General features: G+C 51.9%; 1 protein-coding gene and 1 long non-coding RNA gene across 2 annotated transcripts in view; one reads left to right on the top strand and one right to left on the bottom strand.

Moving 5' to 3' along the window:
- Positions 1–25600, top strand: part of EPHA10 (EPH receptor A10) — a 36838-nt gene that overhangs the window by 6063 nt on the left and 5175 nt on the right. Inside the window, exons 4-10 of the mRNA XM_081307269.1 lie at positions 5031–5186; positions 5701–6051; positions 12835–12968; positions 16969–17140; positions 20571–20679; positions 24513–24574; positions 24690–24815. Of these exons, the coding sequence (XP_081163395.1) occupies positions 5031–5186; positions 5701–6051; positions 12835–12968; positions 16969–17140; positions 20571–20679; positions 24513–24574; positions 24690–24815 (1110 nt within the window). The remainder of the gene's footprint in view (positions 1–5030; positions 5187–5700; positions 6052–12834; positions 12969–16968; positions 17141–20570; positions 20680–24512; positions 24575–24689; positions 24816–25600) is intronic.
- On the bottom strand, positions 13864–25372 carry LOC308656305. The gene is made up of 4 exons (XR_014023691.1): positions 25187–25372; positions 24609–24757; positions 16205–16359; positions 13864–15109 (listed from the first exon to the last, which is right to left on the bottom strand). It is a non-coding gene; the product is annotated as an uncharacterized lncRNA (long non-coding RNA).

Raw genomic sequence — 25600 nt, forward strand, 5'->3', positions numbered from 1 at the left:
ATCACCCACTCAGTATGAGATGAGGACATACTGGCTGCATTTATTCAGGTCTTAGATGTGTATAGATGAATACCACTATGTATTCCCTGGGGAAGTTTTATGAGACCCAGAGGCAAGACCCTTTCCTGAGCTCTCCAGATAGGCTTAGGATCCAGTTCAGTGCTCTCCAGTACTCAGTGCAACCTTCTGTACTTACCCCAGGTCTACAGTAATCTACTTGTATTGTATTTCCACCACTAGATTAAGATTTTTTTTTTTTTTTTGTACTGGGGATTGAACCCAGGGGTACTTAGCCACTGAGCCACATCCCAAACCCTTTTTCTATTTTATTTTAAAATGGGGTCTTACCAACCTGCTTAGAGCCTTTCTAAGTTGCTGAGGCTGGCTTGGAATTCATGATCCTCCTGCCTCAGCTTCCTGATCTGCTGGGATTACAGGCAAGCACCACCATGCCTAGTTAGACTTAAGAACTTCTTGCACTCAGACACTGGGTCTTAGTCTCAGCAGCCCCATCATCCATAGCAGGATATGGCATATGGCAGGTGCTCAATGAAAATGCATTGAGTTAACAAGTGGTTATCATAGGGTGTGATAGATACCAACAGAGAGCTGAGCAAGCATGGAGAAAGGATGGAGAGGGTTTCCCAGAAAAAATGAAAAGGTCTTTATTCCAGGCAGCTGAGACCACTGTGCGCTTAGGAATTGCGTATAAAAGCATGGCAGCAGGAAGGAACATAGCATGTTGGTGTAAATGGGTAGCCCCTGTGACTAGAACCAGGACATGTATGTGGGGTGTGAGGAGCGATCAGGCTGGAGAAGGGCTGGGGAAAATCACGAAGGGGCTATGAATATTAGACAAACAGCTTGTGCTTTATGTTTAGACCAGTGAGGAGGGATCCAACATGTTCAGATTTATATTTTGAAAGATCATTCGAGCTGCAATAGCAAAGACAGGGTTGGAGAGGGAAGGATTAGAGGCTAGAAATAAGGAAAATTGTGCAATAGTTTTGGAGAAAGAGGGTGAGTTCTGAACCAAGGAGGTAGCAGACATCCCTGAGCCATGAGAATGGGGGTGATCAGGAGAGAGCACCCAAAGCACTTAGTGATCATGTGATCTAGGAGGGTAGGCCCCTTTTGACTTGTATGCTGCTGGAGGTTGAATGGACAGAGGGATCGTGCACTGGGTACAGAACCCAGAATACAGATGGACAGGTGTGTCCAAGTGGAAGTATCTAGAACGTGGAGCTGGAGCTCAGCATCAGATACTACTTGAGGCTCTGGGTATGGCTGGTACAGACTAGAGAGAACTACAGGGTAAGAAGCAACAGGGCCAACAAGGGAGACTCAGAGAACAGCAACGTTTAAGGAAAGATAGAAAAAACAGTCCCACAAAAAAAGACTGAGGAGGAGAGGTGGACAGGTGGGTTGGAGGACAGCTAGGAGAGGGCGCTGGCTTGTGCCTAGGGAGAGGGAGGGGTCCAGGAGGGCACCACCCATGGGATGAGTGAGCAGTCAGGGAGGCTGGGGGCTGGACAATGTTCACTTGGTGGCCTTAGCAAGAGCAGCTTCAGCTGATCAGTGGAGACACCAGGTTGCAATAGGTCAACATTGAAGGACGTTGAGTGGCTGGAGCAGAGAATCTAGAAGTGTGGATTCGAAGGGGAAGAAGAGGTAGCATCTTCAGGAAGATCTTGGGTTGAAAGAGGGTGTGTGTGTACCTTTCATCTGAACACAGAGAAAGGGCTTTTATTGTAAGCTGAAGGGAAAGAGCCATTGGGGTACCAAGTAAGTGGGAGGGTGCATCTGTCCCTAGGAGGAAGGATTTTTTTTGGGGGGGCAATGGGGATTGAACCCAGGGGCGCTTAACCACTGAGCCACATCCCCAGCCTATTTTATTTAGAGACAGGGTCTCACTGATTTGCTGAGGCTGGCTTTGAACTCAGATCCTCCTGCCTCAGCCTCCTGGGATGCTGGGATTACAGGGGTGACAGCTGCACCCAGCTGGGAAGGAGTAGTTGATTACTGATGGGGGTTAGAATTGCTGATACATGCTGCTAATAAAAAGAGAGGCCAACTTTTAGTCAGTTCTATGATTGTTTGAAAATCCTCTACAGTCAGTGCTTTTATTCCCTGAACCTGAATGGACCACCTTTTCTGCTCCACCCTCTTAAAAGCCAGCAGAGGAGCCCTGCGAAAACCAGCAGGGGAGATGACCGATGGAATGTCGTCTTTGAAGAGGTGAAAGGGGGGTCCAGAGTGGAGATGGAAGTGCTGGCCTTCAACAGGAGGTGGCTCATCCCCTCCTCTAGGACTGGAATGAAGGAGGAGAGGGGAGAGGAGTGTAGATGGAGGTATTTGTGGGTTTTGATGGCCAGATGTTGAGGGAATTACCAACTGATGGCCTCTCTTCTCCCTGTGAGGTGGGAAGGAGGCATCTGTACCAGTGGACACTCGGATCTTTGTCTATTCTGCTCATTGCTCTGTCTTTGGAGTCTAGCTCATAGTAGATGATAAAATTATTTGTTGAATGAATGGATCAAGGGCTGGAGGAGGTTTTGATCCACACTCTGGACACACACACACGCACACACACACAATTCCACTCTGGTTTGTGTGGGGCTGCCTTCCTTTGGGCTGAGACCATTTCCTCTGTCCTGGGGAATGGGGAGCTAGGGAGCCAGTGAAGGAGGTGCTGTTTGGACTGGGTTTTGAAGAATTATAGAACTAGATTGCCAGGAGGAAAGGGGTGTAAAACATTGCAGGACAAGACCCAGAGGTGTGAAAAAAAGAGCCAGATGCGGTTGGCATCCTAGGGTGACTGGCAGTGGGGAGCTGCTGGAGAGTTTAGGAAAGGAAGCAGTCGGATGGACAGTCAGCAAGCTCAGGCCTTCCCAGGCTCTTCTACAGCTTAGTTCAGCCCCCTGTCTAAGGGTAGGTGGATCTCAAAGAGGGTATAGAGCTAAATTACTGTTCTTTCCCCCTGTTTCTCCCTTTAGTGACCGACTCTGTTCACCTCTCCAAGCCACTAGAGGGATTAATGAAAGAGGTGGGGTTTCCCCTTGGGGAGAAAAATCAGGGCATATGGCCTGTGTCTTCCGCTCTGTGGGACTTGCCTGGAGCTAAGGCAACCAAGCAGTTACGTTCTGAGGCTGTGCAGGGCACAGGAAGCCCGTGATGGGTGGCAGGAAGGGAGCACCGACAGGGAGGCCAATTCCAGCTCTTCATAAGAATCCCCAGCCCATTTTATTTAGAGACAGGGTCTCTAAAAAAAAAAAAAAAATGGTGGTCCATTCAGGTTCAGGGAATTCCTCTAACTGCAGGAGATGGTCCCCGAGGGCAGCCTCCGTGGGGTGAGTGCCCCACTGTGAGGTATGTGAGCCGAGGGTCTGGCTGCTGCTGCCCCCAAAATGCTGCTGGAGGGCCAGGCCAGGCGAGCTGATCCAGGCTGGCCTCCGGGAATCCCCTTCTGAGTCAGCTCTTCAACACAAACCTCTAAACAGAGCCTCTCATAGCAGAGACAACCCACTGCTCTGCTGGGACCAGTGGTAGTCATTGTCCTCTCCTACTGTCCCAGACCCTGCAAACAAGGCTGCCCCCCAGGCCCTCACCTCCTCGCTCATTTCACAAGGCAGGTGGGCAGGCTGCGATGATAAGTCCCACTTGACTGATGGTTTGCGGCCAGAGAGGAGTGGTCTAGCTAACATTGAACCCAGCCCTCCTGGTCCCTGTTTGGGTAGTCGACACCCCCAGGCCACAATGGTAGTTGGCCCCAGGGACTTCTGAAGACCCCTGGGTTGCTGAGACCCTTCCCTACACTGTGCTAGATGGATCTTTCCACATCTGAGCCTCTCCAACAGTGGAAATCCTCAGGCCCCTCCCCTCTCTCCCAGAAAGTTCTTCTCAGATCTAGTCTGCATTCCTGCTGCTGTTTTCTGTCTTCTTGGAGCTGGAAAGCAACCTCATCTTCCCTCATCGGTTAATCTAGAGGGCAGGGCCCAGGAACAAGGGGAGGACCACCCAAGTTCTGACAGGAGAGGCCAGCAGCCTCTGCTTCTCTCCTGGCCCAGCTGGTGGGAAATTCCTTAAAGTGGGTGTTTATTAGTTTCCACTTCAAGCTTGTGAGGGAGACTGGAGTAATTACCATGATTATTGTGTAAAATAGTCCATACTGGTCTAAGCCTTTTGCATGTTTTATTTCAGTTAATCCTCCACCAGCTTTGTTGAGGTGGGTATTCTACACAAGCCTCAGATAGGTCAACCATTGTGCTCAAGGCCACACAGCAAATAGGTAGTGCAACTCAGCTACAAACCCCAGTTGTTCATATATAAAAGCCTGCTTTTAGCAGCTGGGCTCTGTGAGGTGAAGCAGAGTAACTGAGTAGGTGTCAAGACTAAAACCTGTTTGACTCATGAGCTGGGAAACTTTCCAAGGCCCTCTTCTCCTTCCCACCCTGCCTCCACTGTGCAGCCCAGGGGGTGAGTTGGGGATTTGTGACACACTAACTCCCAAGGACCATGGTGGGAAGAAGAGCTCTGACAATGTGTCTGTGCGTGTGTGTCAATGCTGATAAGTGGGAGTGTGCTTGTGTCTGTCCCTGGTGACTGGGGCCCAGCCTTTGGAGCTCCTCTCTTCACATCAGGATTGCAAAGTTTGACTCGTTTTCTTCCAATGAACCTTAGAGTCATGTAGTCTGGGCTCTAGAGAAGAGGGCGTGGACTAGCTGTGGGACATTGGGCAACTGATTTTACTTCTCTGAACCTCAGTTTCCTTGTTTTTCAAAATGGAGATGAAGTCACACCTCACAAGTTATTAGGATCAAATGAATTAGAGGAAGTAAAATATGTCAATGCTTCCTGCAAACGCTGAGTGTTTACTAAGAGGTGACACTAGGTTGTTCACGCTGGAGGAGCTGAGTCCCCCAACTTTCCCTATCACAGTTTAAAGATATAAACCCCACCCTGAAGGGCTCAGGCAGGAAAGGGGCGGGGAGTTGTGGAGAAGCCCCCTGCTCACCGGCCCCTCTCCGCAGCCTGTCCCCCAGGGTTTTACAAGGTGTCCCCCAGGCGGCCGCTCTGTTCGCCGTGCCCGGAACACAGCCGGGCCCTGGAAAGCGCCTCCACGTTCTGCGTGTGCCAAGACAACTATGCGCGCTCGCCCACCGACCCGCCCTCGGCCTCCTGCACCCGTGAGTGTCCCTCCTGGCCGCATCGCGAGGGTTGGGGGCGCTGGAGGAGGTGAATAACGGGGCGATCCAGATGGTGGTGACAGGGACTCCACAGTGGGGGCGTGAGGGCGGGTGTGGAGCTAGCGACCAGGGGTGCCTAGTGCAGGAAGGGAAGCCTGGGGTGGGGATGGAGGCCCGGGCCTGGGATGGGAAGAACCCGGAGAGGCGGAGAAATGAGGATTCCCAACGGTCAAGGCCACACAGGGGGAGTGCCCTCTCCTCACCCTCCCCCAGCCTGGAGGGGCTCCCGACCCTCGAGCCCTCTCTTCCGGATCCCCACGCCCCATCCTTGTGCCAGCACCAACCTCCTCCCACACCGTCACGGACCGCCCCCGCTCCCACGCCCTGTCCCGGCTCCCCCAGACCGTTCCCCTCACTGACCCCGAGCCTGACCCCACTGGGGAGGCCAGAGACTCGTGCCGGCGGGTCCCTCCCGGGTCCCTGACGCCCCGCTGAGCGCTGTCCCTGCCGCCAGGGCCGCCGTCGGCACCGCGGGACCTGCAGTACAGCCTGAGCCGCTCTCCGCTGGCGCTGCGGCTGCGCTGGCTGCCGCCGGCGGACTCGGGCGGCCGCTCGGACGTCACCTACTCGCTGCTGTGCCTGCGCTGCGGCCGGGAGGGCCCGGCGGGCGCGTGCGAGCCCTGCGGCCCGCGCGTGGCCTTTGTGCCGCGCCAGGCCGGTCTGCGCGAGCGCGCCGCCACGCTGCTCCACCTGCGGCCCGGCGCGCGCTACACGGTGCGCGTGGCCGCGCTCAACGGCGTCTCGGGCCCGGCGGCCGCCGCGGGAGCCACCTACGCGCAGGTCACCGTCTCCACCGGGCCCGGGGGTAAGGCCGCGCCGCGCGCCCGCACCTGCCCCGCCCCCGGGAAACCCGCCCCTGCCGCCCCCTGGGGCCCCGCCGTCCCACCGCAGCCACCCCAAATAAACCACGGCCTGTGCGAGCTCCCAGAACCCCTCCAGGAGTCGAAGTGACCACAAAACCCCCTGAGCCCCGGGATGCCCACCGGGGCTTGGTCGCTGTCCCCCAAGTCCCCGAGGGAGCGATGAGGTTCCCAGGTGACTCCCTGCCTTTGGGCCAAAGAGGATGTGAGCGTTTTGGCGAGTCTGCGGGAACCCGAGGGCGCTCCTTTCTCTTGACCACGTCGCAGAAAGCCTGGGTCCCATCCAGCGCTGCAGTTTGTCTGCCTCTTATTTCCCGTGGAAAAGGGACGTTGCCTTCCTGTTTCAAAAGTTTCAGTAGGAAGCAGAGTCATTCTTCCCTTCCTTCTGTCTCAGGGATGGTGTGCCCCGCTGCCTCCATCCTGGGGACTACGCAAGGGCTTTGCTGCATAGGTCTCTCTCTTTCTTGGTCCTGGAAAAGGGCACCAAAACAGAGGGGGCAGGCAGGGTGAAGAGTCCACAGGTCAGCCAGCTCTGAGTCTGGAATTGAGATGAATAAAGGAAGACCTTTTATACTACACCATCATTCTTTTTTTCCTTGCTGTCTGTCTGCCTGCCTTTCTCCCCCTGGCCCCTTCTCCACTTTCCCCTACTACTGGGGATCAAACCCAGGGGGTACTACCACCGAGCCACACCCCCAGCCCTTTTTATTTATGTTTCATTAGCGACAGGGTCTAAATTGCTGAGGTTAGCCCCGAACTTGCAATCCTCCTGCCTCAGCCTCCTAAGAAGCTGGGATTACAGGTGTGCCACCATGCCCACCCCCTTCCACATTCTTGACACTGCTCCTGCAGACTCTGAAAATGTACAATTTCAAGTAATCTCTTAAGTGTCTTTTGCAAGAAAGATGAGTGGTATGGTTTTTGAGTTTTCCAATCTGAGGACATGTGAGGGGTTTGTGACCCTACTTCCCTCTTTATGGTGTCTGAGGCTTTATTTATTTTCATTCTTTTGTAAGTAACTTGGGCGTATTTATGTGTAGCACACCAATGTTTGAATACTTCCTTAGCCTACTGAAGAAAATTAAAATTTAACCACTATGGATTTCTTCTCGTTGAGTTTGGCTGGAATACAGTAAACATTTTAAACATTTCTGCACAGCTTTTTTTTTTTTTTTTTTTTATTCCCGGAAAAGTTGTCTTCAGTTATTGCTTTGACTAGAACTTCTGATGGCTCTAGTTTATCTCTTAAGACTATCTCTAAGCATTAGGATGTACATCCATTTTCTGATTTTCAAATCTTGACTCTTGACATTTCCTTTATCATTCTTAGCTCTTAATATACTTCCTCTGCCTCTTTTTAAATTTTTTTTTTATTCTGGGGTGCTTAACCATTGAGCCACATCCCCAACCCCCTTTTATAGGAGCCACTAAACCTAGTTGAATATTTTCTTTTCATCATGAGGTTATAAGAATGAACATGTAGAGAGAAATATATTCATATATATGTCTATACATATACATCATGTTAAATATACACACACCTCAAGGTGACAAAAGCTATGGTGACAAAAGCAGTGTATTTTCAACTGGGGGTGGTGGCGTACACCTGTAATCCCAGCAACTTGGGAAGCCAAGGCAGGAGGTCATGAGTTCAAAGCCAGCCTCTGCAAAAGCAAGGCGTGAAGCAACTCAGTGAGACCCTGTTTATAAATAAAAATATAAAATAGGACTGGGGATGTGGCTCAGTGGTCGAGTCCCCCTGAGTTCAATCCCTGGTACTCCCACCCCCAAAAAAGAAGTGTATTGTCTGTAATTGTCTCATAGCTCTGGAGTCTAGGAGTCCAGAATCAAAGTGTTGGCAGGGCCATGCTCTCTCTACTGGTCTAGGGGAGGATGCTTCCTTGTTCTTCTATCTTCTGGTATCACCCACCAATCATCCAGTCCACAGGACTCAGTGTCCTCACAGCATCTTGCCCATGTATGTCTGTCTCTGCATCCAAAACTCCTGTTGTGTCAGAGGGCACCTAAATGACCTCATTTTAACTTCACCTCTGTAGAGTTTCCCAAGTAAGGTCACACATTTTGAGGGCCCAGGGATCAAGACTTCAACATATCCTCTTTGGGGAGACAAAATTCAACACATATAACCCTTATCAAATATGTGACTTGCAAATATTTTCTCCCATGCTGTGCATTGTCTTTCATGTAACCAAGAGTATCCTTTGAATCACAAAAAGCTTGTAGTTTTGATGACATCTAATTTATCTATTTTTTTAATTGTTTGCTTGTGTTTTGGGTGTCATCTCTAAGAAACTATTGCCTGATCCAAGGTCATGAATATGATGTATGTTTTATACCTGTTTTCTTTTAATATTGTGGTTTTGACTCTAATTATTTTAATTTTTGGTACTGGGGATCAAACCCAGGGTGTTCTACCACTAAGCTACTTTTCTCAGTACTCCCTGCTTCCCCCACCCAAGACACAATCTTGCTGAGTTACTGAGGGTCTCACTATATTACTGAAGCTGGCCTGGAACTTGGAATCCTCCTGCCTCAGCCTCCCAAATTGCTGGGATTACAGGTGTGCACCACTGTGTCTGGTTTAAATTATTTTAGAAAATGTTTTGTCATTTCCAGTAAACTTATTTTAATTTTGTTTGGAAGAACCAGGACAACATGGAAAGCTCAGGCAGAGGAATTCTGACTTTACTGTTCCATGGAGAGAGAAAGATGATTGGATAATTTTTACTCTTTTTACATTTTTTAGTAACTTGAGGTTTTCTTTGGTTGTAAGATATGGTAAAAATGTTAACTAGGACTGGGGTTGTGACTCAGTGGTAGAATGCTTGCCTTGCTTGTGTGAGGTACTGGGTTCGTTCCCTAGTACTACATAAAAAAAAATAAATAAATGAATAAAATAAAGGTATTATATCCATCTACAATTTTAAAAAAAATTTTTAGTGCTTGCTTCAGCAGCACATATACTAAAATTGAAACCATACAGAGAAGATTAGCATGGCCCCTGGGCAAGGATGAAACACAAATTCATGAAACATTCCATATTTTTAAATTTAAAAAGTTTTTTATAAATGTTAACTATTTCATGGATACTTTAAAACAATGTGTATTATTTTGTAGTGTAACATTCTCTCTCTATATACACATACATATACAAATTATATATAAATATAAATATATATATACATATACATATAATTATTTTATTGTTTCCTCCTTATTTTGTACTTGGTGTTCCAAAGACTGAGAGGTTTAGGTTTTCCATTGTGTTTGTGGGTTCATCAACACTCTAGTATTGGTAATGAATTTCTTTTAAATATTTCAGTTTTGCTGGTGTGTTCAGTTTCCCTCTGAGATTCTTGGGTTTGGTTTCCCATGGGGTTCCCTGCTGTCTGCCTGCTTTCTCATCATGGCTGCCTTCCCCTGTTGGGTGGAGGCTGTGTCTTCTCATTTTGAAGATTCCAGGCTGTTTCCTTACTCATTCCTCTGTCACACTGCACCACTTTTCAAGACACACTCCTCCTCAGTCTTCAGAATGATGTTGGGGTTCCCTTATTCAGAAATATTTTTCATATGATGCTTCCTGGTCATTTGTTTTTGGACGAGGCGATAACTGATGTTTGCGGGGAATGTGTGAATTGCCCAGTGGATTGGTTTGAGGTTTTTTTAATTTTAATTTTTAATTTTCTTTATTTATATGTGGTGCTGAGGATCGAACCCAGGGCCTCACACATGCTAGGCAAGCGCTCTACCCCTGAGCCACAACCCCAGCCCTGGTTTGAGGTTTTTAAAAGCTGAAAATAACCATACAGTTCAATCCAACCGCCTTCACTGAAAAGGATTTCTTAGCTCACAGAAGCTTGGTGTTAGAGCCTGGTGAGCCAGGTTCTTTCTGTCTTTTCATTCTGCCATCTTTCCCACACAGGCCTGCTCCCCCAGGGGGGTATGTTGGCTTCACATCATAGCCTCTCCATCCAGAGGCATAAAAATGACTTTGTTCCTTGTAGGTGTCTTTAAAGATTTTTGCATGGCTGGGGATCTGACTCTGGGCCTCACACATGCTAAGTGCTCTACCACTGAACCACATTGCCAGCATTTATTTACTTATTATTGGGCACTGACTGGATTTCATCGCTGATGTTCAGCTGGCCAACAAGCGCCCGGGCTCAGTTTTTAGTTTTGCTCTCAGGCTTATCAGGCGTTTGTGTAATTTATCTCTGAGGTGCTGAAATGGAACCATATCCCACCTCTGTATCCCAGCCATCGGATGCTCTTAATGAATGCAGTTCACCATCGACATCTCTAGGCTCTGCCTCCCTCTGTCCCCATCTGTATCTACACAGGACCAAGCCACCTCCTGGGACGCTTCTTCACTCCTCTCACCTTGTGCCCCTATCTCCAAGTGCATTCAGGCTGAGAGGTGCTCCCAGGGGACAGGGAAAAGCACTTTTCCTCTAAAACAGATGTACAATAGAGTCATGGCTGCGCATTGTCCCATTGACAAAGACCTTGCTTTTTTTTTTTTTTTTTTTTTAAGGGTCAGACACTTGGAGGGGAGGAATAAAGGATTTTTCAAGTTATTTTTAGAATGGGAGGCAATGCCACTCTGCAGGCAGCATAGCCTGGGGTTCACTACAATTATACATTTCACTCTAGTTCTACTGGCTTTATCATAGGTAAAAATACCCCCATGCACTCCCCGTCCACCCATTCTGGCAGTCAGCTGCAAACAAGTGTACAGTGACGTTGTGCATTTTCAATGCTTTCTGTATCTTACTCCCCCTGCCCGCCTAGTACTGGGGATTGAACACACTGAGCTACTACGTCCCAGCCCTTTATTTTATTGTTTACTTTGAGACAGGGTTTCACTAAATTGCCCAGGCTGTCCTCAAACTGTGACGCACTTCCTCAGCCTCCTGAGTCTCTGGGATTACAGGCATGCACCACTGGGTCCAGCCCTGGCCTGTCTCTTACATGTTGGTGTTTCTTGGGCTTATTTCCTAAAGCTCTTCCTCTTCTCGAGCATTTTCCCTGGGCAGTTTTAGCCAATTACCTTGGATGGCTTCCGAATCTCCCCATTTCTCCCCAACACCTCTTCTGAGCCTGTACCAATCACTGCTCTGCCTTTCCAACTTCTGCTCTTGGACATGCCTGGCTCAAAATATACCCAAGTAAAGTCGTGACCTTGCCTCTCAGTGACCCTGGGCATCAGGACATGTGTGTATGGTGTGTTTGTGCGCCAGTCATCTGACATTATCTAGACCAGTGGTTCTCCAACTTGTCTGCACATTGGAATCACTAAAAAGCTTTTAAAAATCTTATATCAGGTGTGGTAGCGCATGTCTGTAATCCCAGCAACTCAGGGGGATGAGGCAGGAGGATCACAAATTCCAGGCCAGCCTCAGCAACTTAGTGAGGCCCTAAGCAACTTAGTGAGACTGTTTTAAAATAAAAAAGAAAAAGGGCTGGAGATGTGGCTCAGTGGTTAAGCATCCCTGGGCTCAATCACCCCCCAAAATCTATATACTAATGCCTGAGACTCACCCCACAGATGTTATGACTAAATTACTTGGGATGTGACCTGGACATCTCTATATTTTTTATTATGGTAAAAAGCACATAACAAAAATGTTACCACCTTAACTAATTTTAAGTGTACAGCATAGGACTGTTAATTCTGGGTACATTGCTGTGCTACAGTTCTCTAGAACTTTTTCATCTTGAAGAACTGAAACTCTACACCCATTGGATAGCGCCTCTTTCCCCTCATTCCTCCCCTTCCCTTGGCAAGCACAGTTCTACTTTCTGTTTCAAAGAATTTGACTGTTTTAATATCTCATATTTAAAAAGTGAGATCCTGCAGTGTTGTTTTTTAAATTTATTTTTTAGTTGGGTTGGACACAATACCTTTATTTTATATTTATTTATTTATTTATATGTGGTGCTGAAGATCGAACCCAGGGCCTCACACATGCTAGGCTAGTGCTCTACCGCTGAGCCCAGCCGCAGCCCCAGGGTTTGTGTTTTCGTTAGAGGCTTATTGCAGCATGATGTCCTCAAGGTTCATCCATGTTATGTAAGCTCTGGCAGGAGTTTCCTTTTTCATCCTTTTTTTTTCCTGGTCACCATAATACTGGCTAGAGCTGTCAGTATTATGGCGACTAGAAGTGGCAAGAGTGGGCCTCCTTGCCTCTTTCCACATCTCAGGGGGAAGGCCTCCAGTCTTTCACCAAGTGTGATGCTCACTGTGGCTTTTCATATAGGCCTTTTATTATGTTGGGCTAATTTCCTTCCATTTCCAGTTCGTTGCTTGTTTTGTTCCACTGACCAGACATTTGGACTAGTTAAATAGCTGCTCCCCTGCTTCTAAATGATTTCTTATATCTCCAAGCCATCGGGGGTGTAGAAACCCCCTGGGGGACTAGAGCCACCCACCCTGAGGGAGCTGGGGTGGTGGGGTGGGCCAGGGCAGGAGCGTTGGTGCTTCCCCACAAGAGGCAGTGGAGGTGGTGAAGAGTCTCCAGCCCCAGGTCTCGACTCCGACCTCTTCCATCCCTAGCCCCGCCCACCGCCCCGCCTACCGTCCACCGCCCCGCCCACCAGCCACCCTTAGCTCCTCCCATCACCCGCACGCCCCGCCCTCCAGCCCCCCAAGACCCTGCGCCACCTCAGCGGATCTGGGTGGAGAATCCCACTTCACTTAATTTCAGCACCCTGGGAGGAGGATGAGATCCGCAGGGACCGGGTGGAGCCCCAGAGTGTGTCCCTGTCGTGGCGGGAGCCCATTCCCGCTGGAGCCCCCGGGGCCAACAGCACGGAGTATGAGATCCGCTACTACGAGAAGGTGAGTCGTCGGGGTCTGGGAGGGACCCGCAGCCTTCGCCCCTTGCCTGCCCGGCTTTCGGTTCTTCACGCCCCCCTCCCAGCTGAACCCTTCCTGTTTTCTTTTTGCACAATTTCCCCGTCTCCAGGCTGGAATTTCTTCTTCCTGACCCCTCCACTCCTGGACTCCATGCTCTGCCTCTCTCCCCTCAAGTTGGCCTTCCTCCTCATTAGCATCTCCATTTTTACCTCTTTTGACAAAGAGCTTTCCCTGGGGGCTGGTACAGATGTTGTGTGGTCGAATCCTACCATTTGCAGACTGCTTTTAAGGGAAAAGAACATAGAAATACCGTGTTTTTTAAATTTCTCCGCCTCCTCCTCCCTTTCTCCTCTCCTCTCTCCCTCTTCCTCTTGTACTGTGTGTGTGTGTGTGTGTGTGTGTGTGTGTGTGTGTGTGTGTACTGGGAATTGAACTCAGGGTAGCTTCACCACTAAGCTACATCCCCAGCCCTTTATACTTTGAGACAGGATCTTAAACAATTGCTTGGAACCTGTGATTCTCCTGCCTCAACTTTCCAGAGGGGCGTGTGCCAACCAGCCTGGCTTTGTTTCAAATTTCACAAAAAAAATGTCTTGACCATTGATGCATGCTTGTAATCCCAGTGAATCTGGAGGCTGAGGCAGGAGGATTGCTAGTTAGAGGCCAGCCTCAGCAATTTAACAAGACCATCTGCAACCTAGTGAGACACTGTCTCAAAATAAAAAAATTAAAAGGGCTAGGACACTCAGTGGTACAGCGCCCCTGAGTTCAGTCCCTAGTACCAAAATAAGAAAATTAAAAGATGTCTGACCATATGAGTACATTGCTAGGTTGGGTGGAATGCTGGTAAATGTTTAATAACCAGGTCTACAAAATAATCAGTGCAGGAATTATGATTTTATTGATGTAAAGGATGTGTATCTATCACATCATTTATAATACTATTAAAGTAACATCTTTAGTACTCATTATAAATGCCATATAATCAATTGATTATCTCTTTTTTGAAGTACTGGGGATTGAACCTAGGGGTACTGTATTACTGAGTTATATCCCCAGCTCTTTTTATTTTTTATATTGAGACAGGGTCTCCCTAAATTTCCCAGTGTGGCCTCAAACTTGTGTCCTCCTATCTCAGCCTCCTGTGTAGCTGGGGTTATAGGTGAGAACCACTATGCCCAGCTAGCTAGGTGATTCTCATGGGATGGTTTTGTAAACCTCTTGGATTGTTATTATTATCATCATGATTATTATTTTGTGATGAGGTCTTGCTGTGTTTCCCAGGCTGGTCTCCATTTCCTGGACTCAAGCAGTCCTCCTGCTTCAGCCTCCCAAGTAGCTGGGACTACAGTCATAGGCCATCATGCTCAGTGGTTTTTTTAGTCTATGGGTGCAGTTCAGCTATGATTTGACAAATGAAGTTATATCCCAACCCACTATCTCTTTTCCCTGTAAAATTTATTGTCTTCTAAATCTGAGGTGTAATCTACCGTTAAACTGCTTCTCACCTTGGTGCAAATTAAACTCATTAAAGCGAAACATCTTTCAGAGTCAGCACTACACATGTCAGAACTTTGCTCACTTCTCAGTGACATGTGGGAATTCTTTGCTGAATCAGATAATAGTTTTTGAATACTAGAAGGCAGTTGAGAGCTGGGAGTGTCAGGGACCAGAAGAAAGAGGGAGTCCCAAGTCACTGCTGAGTGTCTGACCTGGATGACTCAGGGAATAGGGTACCACTGGCTGAGATGGAGAACCACAGAGCAAGAGGAGCAGAGTGGGGCAAGGGGGTGCACTTGGTTTTGCTCATGTGGCATTCAGGGGGCCTGTTGGCAAGGTGTGGTGCTGCATACCTACAATCCCAGCTACTTGGGAGGCTGAGGAAGGAGGATTACAAGTTTGACGCTAGTCTGATCAACTTAGTGAGAACCTGTCTCAAAAAAAAAAAAGAAAGAAAAGAAAAAAGAAAAGTGCTTGGGATGTAGCTCAGTGGTAGAGCGAGCATCTCTAAGTTCAATCTCCATTACCACACACACAAAAAAGTTGGGGGGTGTGGATAGGGTAAGGTGCTGTAGGACATCCAGGTGGATCCATAGGTCTGAGGTTCAAGGTAGAGCCCTGGGCTGGAGAGAGAGAGAGAAGGTTGGGACCTTTCAGCACAGTGATGGTAGCTAACACCAGGAGGGGAGTGTGTAAGAGTAGCCAGGACAGAGCCCAGAGGAACCCTGGAGACAGGAGGCAAGGCCTGGGAAGCAGCTATGTATGCAGCATGTGCTTAGAAAGGACTCACTGAAAAGCCAGCCTCAGCAACTCATCGAGACCCTGTCTCTAAATAACATATCAAAAAGGGCTGGGGATGTGGCTCAGTGGTTAAGTACCCCGGAAACTCCCCCTCCACCCCCAAAAAGGACTCGCTGAACTGACATTTGGGGATCAGGTCGTAGACAAGGGTCCCAGGCTGAGCTGGCTGCCTGCTCCCAGGTCCTTAATCAGGGAGTGTGAATATGCTGGTAACAAAACCCTCAAAAAGAAGAGCAAACACACCAGGGGCTGTGTGGGAGCTCCGCTGGGATGCCAGGGACCCTGGAGCCTCAGTGTTCCTCACCTGGCTTCTCTCTGCAAACCAGCCCAACCTCCTCTGCAGAGGGGCTTCTTTCTAGCACAGCCAGCAGCTGAGGTTGGGGTCCTTGCACCTTCCTCCCCCCTAGCTTACTGCATCCCTTGGGTCCTGCAACCACTGCCTCTGTCTTCCCAGGAATTTTTTTTTTTTTTTTTTTTTTGTACTGGGGATTGAACCTAAGGGCACTTAAGCACCACTGAGCCACATCCCCAGCCCCAGGATCTCATTAGGTTGCTAATGCCTCACTAAGTTGCTGAGGCTGGCCTTGAACCTGTGATCCTTCTGCCTCTGGAGTCACTGGAATTACTGTGGGCTTGAGCCACCAAGCCAGGCTCTTCCCAGGGATTGTCCAAATGCCAGAAAGGAGATTCTCATTGGCCCAAAGTCAGTCCCAGTTTCTGAATGTCATGGTGAAAGGATATCGGCAGGAGGTGTGCCTTTTCCCGGGGCTGTGGATGCCGCAGGTGGTCTCATAAGGTATGGGTACAGGTGACAGGAGGGCAGGAGCACCTTTAGGATGTGTCATTATCAGATGCATTGGGGGAAGGATGATATAGAGCAAAGAGCAGGCGTCACCCTGACCCTTCCTGATTCGAACCTTTGAAAAGGACAGCAGGGCTGACTCCGGCTGCTGTGAATTGTCTGGGGTGGGGCTGGCGGGATCCCCGCACAGGCTGGTGGTGAGTAGGTCCTCATCAGTAATTGACACCGCTGTTCCCTGTCCCCAGTAGGGGCTGGGCCCAGTTTCCTTATCTGTGAAACAAAACAAACAAGATACTACTCCTGTCCTCTGTGCCTGGAAGGACCTGTGTGAAAATCAGATGATGCGGGGAGGGAAAGCCTCCTGAGCATGAGGTCTGGGCAGGTGTTGGCATCTTTCTTTTTTGGTACCAGGGATTGAACCACCGAGCCACATCCCCAGCCCTTTCCACTTTTTATTTTGAGACAGGTCTCTTAAGTTGCTGAGGCCGACCTCCTGCGTGCAATTCTCCTGCCTCATCTCCTGGGTCCTGGGGTTTGCTTTCTTATTCTTTCCCCTGTGATGTCAGGACTGTCGGGACTCTGGCCCCGCGTGTCCCTGGACCACCATGCCCTGATGGCCTGGCATCTTCTCTAAGGTTCTCTTAGGCAAAAGTGGGGCTGTTCTCAGCTACCAGCACCCCCAGTGGAACTTGTGGTGGACGGGGGTGCTGGGAATCCCTTGGGAGGAACCTCTGCGGGCCCCGGACTCCAGGGTCAGGTTCTGTCACCGCACTCATGCTCACCTGAGACTGCTGCTCTCACCTCCTGCTTCCTCTCATCCTTCTCCCCACAGTGTGGGTCTGGTCTCGGGTCTGGGCCTCACTTCTCGGTTCTCTCCAGGGTCAGAGTGAACAGACTTACTCCACAGTGAAGACAGGGACGCCTGCGGTCACTGTCACCAACCTGAAGCCGGCTACCCGCTACGTCTTCCAGATCCGGGCAGCTTCCCCGGGGCCCTCCTGGGAGGCCCAGAGCTTCAACCCGAGTATTGAGGTGCAAACCCCAGGGGAGGGTAAGTGGTGTGTGCTCATGGACTGGGTGTGGGCAGAGAGAGCCTGGCACTGGACAGGGACAGGGACAGGGAGATAAACAGAGGGCGGGAATGAAGCGTGCCATCAAGGGAGCCTGCAGAGCAGTGGAATCAGTCTAATTAATGAAGGAGTTCGGGGTCCACTGACATGGATTTGATTGGGTACATGCCCTGGAGGGGCTCAAAGGACAAGGGTCTGGACAGCCGTGATGCTTGCCTCGGCCAGTGTCCCCTCCTCTGCAGACCTGTCATGGTGCAGAAACGCCCTGCGTCCTCTCCCAGATCTGGCCACTTTCTTGGAGGGGGGTGTTGATAAGTCTCATGGTCTCGTTATGAACACCAGATTCTTCTTCCTATTCTCCTGCTTCCCTCCTGTGACAATGGCCTGCCATGGGCACTGTCCCTTTCCCCACCAGGCCTTAGGATGTGAAGGAGATGTCACTGAAGGTTGGGGGCCAGAGGGGTCAGATTGTGGCAATAAAACAAAATGGACACTGGACCCTTAAGTGAGCGAGTGGAATGGGCTAGTTGTGAGCTGTTCCTCAATAAAGGTCCTACGGAAATAAGGAGCGGAGGCCGGCAGATATCCTGATCTAAAATATCTGCTTCCCTGTGGCATCACGCTACCCTTTCCACCCTCTGTGTCCCTCCCTCTCCCTCTTCTCCCCCCACCCTAAATCCCTTTTCATGGCACGCAGGGCAGTTTGGCTGCTGACCCAGCCCTCAGGGTCTCACCTCTATCTACCCTGAGCAGCTCAAGAAAGTATTTTCCAGAACAAAGGCAGTTCCCCCTAAGAGGCATTCTGGCACCAGCTGTCAAAATAATAATTCTCTCCAACCTGCTACATGACTCTAATCCAAGATAGGAAGAGCTCTGAGCCCAAAGGGAGGCGAAGATAAGTGTTGAGGGAGCCGGAGTCCCAGGGAGAAGACGGCACTTCTTGCTCGAATGGCTGTCTGTGCCAGACCTTGGCCAGGTGCTGCGCAGAGGAGATTAGAGCCACGTCTTGAAGGCTGTGGGGCATCCAAACAAGTGGAGGTGGGCAGGAAGGCGCCCGGCAGAGGAGCTGAGTGTGTAGGCTTGGGTTTGGCAGCAGCAAGTGTGGTGGGGGCGGGAGCCGGGGCTGCTGGCTGAGGAGGGCTGTGGCTTCCGCTCACTGGGTGCCTCTCTGAGCAGGGACTGCTCACATCCCAGCCACCCCTGCTGTGGCCCTGACTGTGGGAGGGTGGGTCTCCCCATCTGTGACCTGGAATTGGAGTCTTCATGCAGGGTCATGCTTTGCCCCACTGTTTATTATCTGTCGCAGTGTAACAAATCACCCCCAAACCCAGTGCCTGAGGACCGCAGATGTGTCATTTCTTGGTCTCTGGGGCTCAGGGACATGGGGGCTGCTTCTGCAGGTGCCTGGCTCAGGGTCCCTCCCGGCCTGCAGTCTGGGTGTCCTCGGGCTGCAGTTGCCTCACAGCTTAACCAGGGAGGAGTGCAGGTGCTTGCTGGAAGCATGCGGGGCCTTGCCCCATGGGCTTCTTCCTCCATGTGGCTCCCGCCTGGCATTAGATCTCTTCAGACAGTGAGTAGAGGATGACGGGACACCCAAGACAGAAGCCACGGTCTCTCGTCATCCAAGCTTGAACATGACACCCAATGTTCCTTGATGAGAGTCGCCAGGGGAGGGAAGGCCAGGAGGCAGATATCCTGCCCGCCATCCCAGAGCCTGCCTGCTGCAGCTGTCTTTGTCCCATTCTCCATTCCTGTGTCCCCTGGACGCTTCATGTCAAACACTTCTTGGCAGGTCCCCTGCCCTTCTGCCACCAGCCAGACCCTGGGTCCTGTTCACCTTCAGAACCCCGGGCTCTGCAATGCCCTCCTTGGCCCTGGCCTGATGGCCTCTATGACAGCCTGACAATGGCCCTCAGTTCCAGTTCCACATGCATGTGTACCCAGCCACCGCCACTTGTCCCTTCAGAAACACCCCCTCTCTGTCTTGCTGCACCTGCCCTGCTGGTCCCCGGCTTGGGCGGAGGCTGCCGCAGGGCAGATTCTCCCAGGCCCAGTTCAGTCCTAGGCTGCTCAGTGCTTCCCATTCTTCACAGCTACCAGCTTCTCCTCCCAGCAGAGGCCCTCGGTCCCTTTCTCCCTGGGCAGGACCTCTGTCCACTGTCCCTGGCTCCCCCGACCCTCAGAATGAAGTTCATGCTCCTTGGCCTGGCGTCCAAGGAGGTTCTGCCTCCCTCAGTCCGTCCGCCCTCCCGGCCTCCAGCTTCTATCTTGCCACCTCTGCCTCCATGCAGTCTGTCCTCCAGCCATGTGGGGCCACCTGGCTATGCGTCTGGGCCTGGAGGGCATTGTCAGAGCCTTCAGTCTCCAGGTCATGATCAGTCGACAACCCTTCTGCAAAGCCTTCCTCTCAGGCTTTGGGAAGGAATTCGCAGGCCTCTGCTCGTGTCTCTTAGCCTTGGTGGGCACTGGGCTCACTGGGCTCACCTGGTGCTGCCAGGGGAAACCGTCCCGGGGCTGTTGAGAATCCTGTTTGTTCCTTTGTCATTGTTTCATTTTTGCTTCTGTCTGCAAGCTGGAGTCTGGGCACTCACTCCCCCAGGGTAGAGCTGGGGTCTGGACACTCACTCCTCCAGGGCGCACTTCACTTGTTCACTTTTGGATGGGTGGATGAAGGGGTGGATGGAGGGATAGGGTCCTCTGTGCCCCTTGGGGAAATAATTCAAAAGCAGAGGCTTGGGTGTCAGGTAGAGTCTTTGGAGTTCGGGTTCAAATCTTGGGTTCACTGCTGATTAGTTCTTACACATTAGGTGTTAATATTTCATAGCATTTGGGCAAATCACAGACCTCTACTCCGCCTCAGTTTCCTCAGCTGTGACTCCTGTTACTGGTGTGATGATGGAATAAGATCATGAGACAAAACATAGCATCTTGAATCAGTGGGCATTTAGTGTTGGATCTTATTATTTTTTGTTAATGTTTTATTTTTGTTGTTGCTGCTGGGGATTGGACCCAGGACCTTGCACATGCTAAGCAAGCACCTGCCACCTAGCTGTACCCCTAGCTGGCTCTAACTGTTGGTAATGGTCTGAGTGGGGGTAGGGAGCTGGGAGCAGAGGCCGTTGGCCCTACAGAGCTTCTTTAAGTCTCCCTTGCCCCCCTGAAAGGGCAACTGGGGAGGCTGGCTCTGCCTGTCTTGCTGTCCTCCCAGCCTCTCAGAGCTGGGCTGCAGTGGGAGGTGCCCTGTCCCAGGAGGAAAGACTCCAAGTGCCACTGTGGGTGGTGGAGCCACCTTGGTCCCTCTGCTCCTGGGAGGCAGTGCTGAGTGCAAGGTGCTGAGGACAGCTGACCGTCCCGACGCTTGTTCAGGAGCCTCATTCTCTGCCAGCCTCAACCTCGTGGTTTTCCTCGCAGCTGCCTCAGGCTCCAGGGACCAGAGTCCTGCAGTCGTCGTCACCGTCGTAACCATCTCAGCCCTCCTCGTCCTGGGCTCCGTGATAAGTGTACTGGCCATTTGGAGGAGGTAGGTGACCCCTGGCGAGTCATGTCTCTGTGCACATTAGCATGTGCCCACGGGCACCTGTATCTGCACCTGCTTTGCGCACACAAAGATTAGCACTCACACTGCTGTATAGATAGTGACTGGCCCCCGCCTCCCCCACTGCTTGCTGCTCCTGCGAAGTAACCCTGCAGCTAGCTCAGCTGCTCTGGGATGAAGGGGATTTAGCTCCTTAACTCATTAAATGTCAGGAGGCATCACTAAGGATAGAATCAAGTTCCAGCTGCTCCAGTGTGATTAGGATTCTCCCGAGGCGCTCCGAGGCCCCCAGCCCCTGTCCCTGAGGGGTCTAGAGGCCCTTGAACACAAGCAAAGAGAAGAAAGGCAGAAATTGTGGTGTGTGTGTGTGTGTGTGTGTAGCGGAGGTGGGGAGGAGAAGGAGGAGGACTCATAAGCCAGAAATCTCCCCAACCCCAGGAGAGGGAAGCTTGCAGGAGAGTGGGCAGAGGAAGGGGATGGGGGTGGGGGGATGTAGAGCTTGAGTCTGGCTGAGAGAAGATTCCAGTCCTTTTGCACACAGCAGAGGCCTCACTGGCCTACATCCCTCCTTCTCCACAGGGCCATGCTCTGCTACCTGCAGAGGCCCCAGGTGGTAGCAGGTTGTTGATGAGAGAATGTGCAAGTTGTGGACCCAAAGGCTGGAGTCGGGGAGCAGGGGAGAGATGGGCTGGCCAGGAGCCATGCTGCAGCCTGACTCCGCCTCCTGAGGCTGCCTGTGGGCTGAGCATGCACTTGGCACTGGCTGTGTACATGGCCTTGACTGGGGCACTGACAGTGACCAAGCAGGAGAGGGCATTATCCTTCTAGTCTGGGAGCCATTTTTGCCTGGACCAGATGAGTCCAGAGGCAGAGAGGAGCAGGCAGCTTAAAGGTCCGTGTGCTGGGCCTGCTGGAGAAGCAGGGTGGGCAGCTGCTGAGGGCACCTGTCCTGGTTCTGAACATAGAGGCTCTGGAGGCAGGGGGGAAGCGGGGAGCAGGGAGCGTCTCTTCCAGGCAGGGGCTCTGCAACACAGCAGCAGCTACCCAGCAGAGACACATGCTGCGGGAGGCAGGTGGCCTGCAGTGGCCCTCCAGACTACCCTGCAGTGGGGACAAGCAGCCGGGCCTGGTGCAAGGCAGCTTCCTCCAGCCCCGCAGATGCTCTGCAACAGCTCTCACAGCATCCTCTCTCTTCCTCTCGTGCTGCCCACTCTGCTCCGTGGCCCTGTCACCTCTGTTCCCTCTCTGGTCCACCTGGCTCACCCATTCCTCATGAGAGGGTGTGGCCTGTCTCTTAACCTCTGGTTTCTGTTAACTCTGTACTCCCTGTGGCTCCTGCATCCCCTTTATCTCTGCCCACCTCCCCTGGATGTTCCTCCACTTGCACAAAAGTCACCTGCCCTGGGTGACTTCAGTAGCCACTGGTTGGCCCGACACCCGCCTCCTGCACTGTGCCTCTCAGTTCTTTGACTCCCTTATTGCCAACAACCTTCTCTTCTGTCCACCAGGCCTCCTGGCCCTCCTCCAAGACTGCTCCCTCCCCAATATGTCCTCCAGCTCTTCTGCTTTGGGCCTGCAGAGCCCACCCAGTCGTGGCTGCTGCCTGCTCTTCAGCCTCATCAGTGGCCCCTCAACTGCCCACCACCCGGTGTGTAAGCCTGCCCCATGCCAGGCCCCGCTCCTGTGAGCTAGAGACTTCCTCCTAGCTAGGATCAGTCCTACCCCTTTTTCCAAGCATCTCTGTAACCTATTATTACTTATAATGCTTGCCTCTCCCCCAGATAATAATGCACACTTACTGAAGGTTGGTGATTATGTGTATGAGTTAGCTTTCCATTGCTGTGACAAAATATCTGAGATAATCAACTTATAAGGAGGAAAAGTTCATTTTGGTTCTCAATTCCGGAGGTTTCAGTCCCTTGGTTCCCTTGGCCTTTGTGGCTGCAGAGTACAACATGGTGGGGGTGCATAGCAGGGGAAGCCACTCACCTCCAGGTGGCTGGAAGCAGAGAGAGCGACAGGCAGGGGCTAGGGTCCCAGTATCTTCTTAGAGGGCTCCCCGCCTGACTTCTTTCCATTCCATCCCCTCCTGAAGGTTCCCCCACTTCTCAGTAGCCACACGGGCTGGTGACCAAGCCTTCGTGGGGGTCATTCAGAATCCGAACTATGTCAGTAAGCCTTTGCAATGGTGCCAGCCGGCCTGGCTGTCTTTATCCTAATTTTATTAAAAGGGAAACCTGAGCCACCCAGTCCACAGCCACTGAGTGGGGGAGCGGCAACCAGTGCGTGCAGCCAGGTCCAGGCCCTGCAAGCGCCCTTCCATGCCCACTGCGCCCTTCCACGCCCACTGCGCCTCATCTTACCGGAATCTGATCATTTCTTTTGAAAAGCCCTCCCTCCCTCCCTCCTGCTCCGGCTGTCATGGCCCCTCCCCCACTCTCCCAGATCCCTGTGCCATCCACGCCCAGTTTCCCTTCTGTTTCCCATCTACTTCTCTGCAGGTCTTTTGTGGCCTCCTTGGAGGCTTCCCTCTCTCCCTCCCAGCCTCCCACTGCTGGGCTTCCTCAGCCTTGCTCCCAGCTCCTCCTGTCAGGCTCCACCCTCTGTGGGCACCTGCTAAACCCCCTGCTCATTTGCCCCCCACCCCCCATGCATCCCGCTGGCTCCTGCTCAAATGTCAAATGGGAAAATTTCATCTCCCCATCTTGGCGACAGCACCCCAGGAGAGCACGCAGCAGCTGGGATGATCTTTGTAAAAAGCAGATTGAGTCACAACACTCCCCTGCTCCAGGCCCAGGGGCTCTTCTCTGCTTCCAGAATAAAAACTAGAGTTATCTGGGCTACCCTGACCTGCCTCAGGTGCCCCGAATGCCAGCCCGCAGCTCTGTGGATTGCAACTTGGTCCTTGGCTCTTTGGCTGCCCGTCTCAGGAAGCCATCCTTGATGGCCCTGGACCAGGTCAGGTGGTTTGTGTGGTGTCTTGCCAGGCACAACAGCCTTCTTTGTTTGGGCCTGTGAGCTTGCTGGAGGCCAGGGCTGCCTGTCTTCCCGTCTTATTCACACTGCTGCTCCCCCCCCCCACACACACACACACTCTGGGGTTGGACTCAGAGCCTCACAGTGCTAGACCAGCCCCCCACCAAAGAGCCCCACCCCAGCCCTTTATTCAGGCTTTTTCACTAATCTGTGGGTGGGGACAGCCCAGGGCTTCCTGCTAGGGAGGTGGATTTGGCTGCCTTTGGGGAGTTTCATCCTCTCCAGGTGGAAATAACTAGGACTGCTGATGGGATGAGGGGCAGGGGCTGGGGCAGGGGCTGGGGCTGTACCTGTGCTGTGCGGAGGAGGTTGTCAACCATGGAGAAGAGAGCAGGGCAGCAAAAAAAAGGGAAATAAAGGAGAGAGGGAGGAAGGAAGGGAGGGAGGGAGGAAGGAAGGGAGGGAGGGAGGGAGGGAGGGAGGAAGGAAGGGCTACAGAGAAGCTTTCAAACCAACAGGACAAGAAGGTCCCTCCCCAGTGGCACAGACCTTGTCTGTTTGAAGGGACACCAAGGTGCTGCCCTTGGTGCTGGTGAGGTGAGAAGAACTGAGGGGCCTGGTGGAGCTGGGCATGGTGGCACTCACTTGGAGTCCCAGCAATCCCAGAGGCTGGGCCAGGAGGCTTGCCATTTCCAGACCAGCCTCAGCCTCATCAGGACCCTGAGCAGGCGCCTATCTCAAAATAGAAATAGAAAAGGGCTGGGGTGAAGCTCTGTGTTCCGGCACCCCTGGTTCAGTCTTCAGTAACAACAAAACAAAGCCATGGCCCATCCCTCTCGCAGGCCCTGCAGCTATGGCAAAGGAGGTGGTGACGCCCATGATGAAGAGGAGCTGTACTTCCACTGTGAGTCTGGGCCTGGCCTCGAGGGGCCACCTACCTCTCCCGAGCCCCTGCTTCGCTGCTGTTGCCCAGCCGGGAAGCCTCTTCTCCTCAAACTTCTCTCTCCTTGCCTTCTCAGTCAAAGTCCCGACACGGCGCACGTTCCTGGACCCTCAGAGCTGCGGGGACCCGCTGCAGGCTGTGCATCTGTTTGCCAAGGAATTGGACACGAAAAGTGTCACACTGGAAAGGAGCCTGGGAGCAGGCAAGCTGGGCACCTGGAAGCCTTGATGCCGTCCAGGGGTCCTACCCACTATAGAAGCCCCACCCCCAGGCCACACCCAGCCTGGGAAGTCCTACCTGTCCCACAAGAGCTCTCTGGAAGTGCCTCCCTGCTCTAGAAGCCCCGCCCCACCCACTCTAAAAGCCCTTCCCCATCCACTCTAAAGCCCTGCCTCCACTCTGTCCCCACCTGTACCCTGTCAACCAGCCTCCTCCAGGTCTTCAAGGTCACTTTGAGACTTCTCTGCTGGGTCCCTTTCAGGGTTACCCCTGCAGGCTGCCGTGGGCAGTGTAGCTCCGAGCCTCCGTGGGGGAAGTGCAGAAGAGTCTTTGTAAGCATGGGACCAGACACACCTGCATTCTGGTCCTGGCTCTTCCGTTAAGCTGTATGACCAGGGCATGTCTCTCTTCTGCTCTGTGCCTCGGTTTCTCCTCTGCAAAATGGGCGTGGCATCTGCCTTATGGGGCTGATGTGAGTGAGGACTTTGCTGCGCTCACAGTGGCCTGGCTTGCTCTCTGAGGGTCAGTCTCCTGCCTGCCTTTTACGAGTCCCCACCTCTCTGTTCCCAGAGAAACCCAACACTCTGACCAGAGCCTGACGTTTTCCCAACACTGTTGCCAGACCTGCTGGCCAGAAGCCAGAAAGGGGCAGTATGTTAAAATAGATGTCATTGTCATAGGTCCAGGGTCATGCTGGCTTTAATAGCTTTGACGGACTGGCAAGTGCAACATCCTCTCTTTGAAGCTTCACAGAGAAGGAAATTGAGG

This window comes from Spermophilus citellus, assembly GCF_964194105.1.
Source record: "Spermophilus citellus genome assembly, chromosome: 9".
NCBI lineage: Eukaryota > Metazoa > Chordata > Mammalia > Rodentia > Sciuridae > Spermophilus > Spermophilus citellus.